A 2573-nucleotide genomic window follows, 5' to 3' on the forward strand; every position below is an offset into this window, starting at 1 on the left:
AATAGAAATAAATATTTGATCATGTATGAAAGTATATCATACTATGAAAACTTATTGTCGTCTATCATAATATGTATTGGGTAGTTCTTAGAAAATATTGTGATATTATTTCATATTATTCTTGATGTCAATTATTTTTTCAAATTAAAAAATATTATTCTTGATGTCAATTATTGCGTAGTTATAATACCTCACTGCTGACGATGAGCTTCACGAGTTCACCCTTGTATAAATAGACATAAGAGGCAAGCAAGATTGATCAGTTCTCGCTAAACTATCAAAAGTATTATAGGGATGGCGAAAAATAGTGTTAATTCCGTTTTGGTACTTCTTGCTTCGGCTTTGGCCACTTACATTGCATTTGCTGCTGACCCAGGCCCTCTCCAGGACTTCTGTGTAGCAACTAATGACCCTAAACATGTTTGTAAGTGTCCTTGTTCCAAATTTATCTCTTTATTTTTTTTTTTTTCTAATTCTTTGTTACGATCACACTAATTTTTTAATTTCTACTCACGAAGCAAATGTGGATAACTTTTCTATGTTTATGCAATTTATATAAACATGCATGTACTAATTCTAACTGAATATTTTTAGTGAGATAATTATACGTAAATGTAGGTGACAGAATAAGTTATATTTTTATGGATATTGATATTTTATTGCTTTAATTTTTCAGAAAACATCGACAGAATATTATAAGTACCAATTATATCTATTTCCCTTCTACAATTTTTTAATATCAAGATATTGATATTTCAGAAATTTTCATCCTTGGTTTCTCTAACTATAGCAAATACAATCAATTTCATATGATCAACAGTGTTTGTGAACGGAAAATTCTGCAAGAATCCGGAGCTGGTGAAGGCTGAGGACTTCTTCTTCTCAGGGATAGACATCCCTAGAGACACAAACAATGCAGTTGGCTCCAACGTATCCATGGTGAACGTCGACAACCTTCCGGGGCTCAACACCCTCGGCGTGTCTCTGGCGCGCCTCGACTTCGCGCCATACGGGTTGAATCCTCCTCACACCCACCCGCGCAGCAGCGAAATCCTGGTCGTCACCGAGGGCACGCTTTACGCCGGGTTCGTGTCGTCGGATGAGGACGGAAACCGCCTGTTTACCAAGACTCTTCACAAGGGAGACGTGTTTGTGTTCCCGATTGGGATGATTCACTTTCAGTTCAACATTGGGGAGGACCGGGCCGTGGCCTTCGCCGGGTTCGGAAGCCAAAACGAAGGAAGGATCACCATTGCGAACACCTTGTTCGGGTCCCACCCTTCCATCAAGGCTGAGGTCCTTGCTAAGGCGTTCATGTTGGACAAGGACGTGGTTGAAAAGCTTCAGAAGAAGTTTGGACAGTAAGCTGATCGTGATCGAAGCTGGCCTACTTGATTTACTGTGTACTATTAAGGTCAATGTCATGTTTCTCGCGATATAAATAATTACGTGCTTATATTATCTTGTATCTACCTCACGCAACGACTTATTTGGTCGTGACTTATAAATAAACATGTGATGGTACGTATTTCATATTGTATTTCAGATATAAATTTTTGGTATATTCCGGGTTTGCTAATTAAATATATCCCTCTCTACGTCAAGTCAATCCGAACCAGTGACACCCGAAGAGTGTTGAGTCCCGGAATTCTATCCACATTCACGGTTGTGACATTGGATCCAACCTGATTGTTGGTGTCTCCAGCAATATTTAGACCCGAAGTGAAGAAATCCTCAGCCTTGGCAAGCTTTGGATCCTTGCAGAATTTCCCATTCACAAACACTGCTTGAAAGAAACATTCTGCTAGCTAGTTTGTATCAAATAATTATCAAAAGATGAAAGATATGTCATTCAGACACTAAATATACGGAGTATTCATATGCTAATTAACTGCATTACATTCTTTAAACTTTTTTTTCCCTGCTACTGTACATTCTTTAAACTGAAAAGGCTTGATAAAGTTGGCAGGGAAAGAAATGAGTTTATGACTACACACAGGCTCTTTTAGGGTTGCCTATTGCGACGCAAAAGTCCTGCAGGGGACTGGGGTCATAGGCAGAGGCAATGGAAGTTGCGAAAGCCAAGACTTAGAGTGAAAGAAGGAAATGAACTCCCTTAATTATTTTAGACAACCTGTCTCTTAATTAATCTACCAATCTGTGGAGTGGTAATTAGTGATGAGAGGGGGTGAGAAACTTGTGGATACCAAGTCTATTTGTAGAGGGATTACTGTTGCTAAACTTGGTCCACTTTTTGCTACAGGAAGCAGATAGAAGATTGGGAAATTGTCTTCAATGGTTATATATCTGCTTTGTACAGAAAGAATCATTTTTCTACTGCTATATATAAGTACAGTAATTTTAATGTCCTCTTGAGCTCCTTTGCTTCCATCAATGAGCAATTGGCATAGAAGTGGTCTCTTTTGATGTCTTGCCTTGCATAGTATTCTTGCTTTCATTCCTTTGATTATATAACAATTAAGTTCTATTGTTGGATTATCCAGAGTTTGGAAACTGTGATCACTGTTTTGCTTTTGATCAATTCAATTAAGCAAATCTTTTATTGGCCAGTG

The 2573-nt window shown here is 38.2% G+C and overlaps 1 protein-coding gene across 1 annotated transcript; it reads left to right on the plus strand.

Moving 5' to 3' along the window:
- Nucleotides 1-275: 275 nt before the first annotated feature.
- On the plus strand, nucleotides 276-1602 carry LOC21412314 (germin-like protein subfamily 1 member 16). The gene is made up of 2 exons (XM_024172214.1): nucleotides 276-424; nucleotides 821-1602. The coding sequence occupies exons 1-2, from the start codon at nucleotides 295-297 to the stop codon at nucleotides 1363-1365; spliced, it is 675 nt and encodes a 224-aa protein (XP_024027982.1). The 5' UTR covers nucleotides 276-294; the 3' UTR covers nucleotides 1366-1602.
- Nucleotides 1603-2573: the final 971 nt, after the last annotated feature.

The sequence above is a fragment of the Morus notabilis genome, unplaced genomic scaffold (genome assembly GCF_000414095.1).
Source record: "Morus notabilis unplaced genomic scaffold, ASM41409v2 Scaffold7, whole genome shotgun sequence".
Taxonomy (NCBI): Eukaryota; Viridiplantae; Streptophyta; class Magnoliopsida; order Rosales; family Moraceae; genus Morus; species Morus notabilis.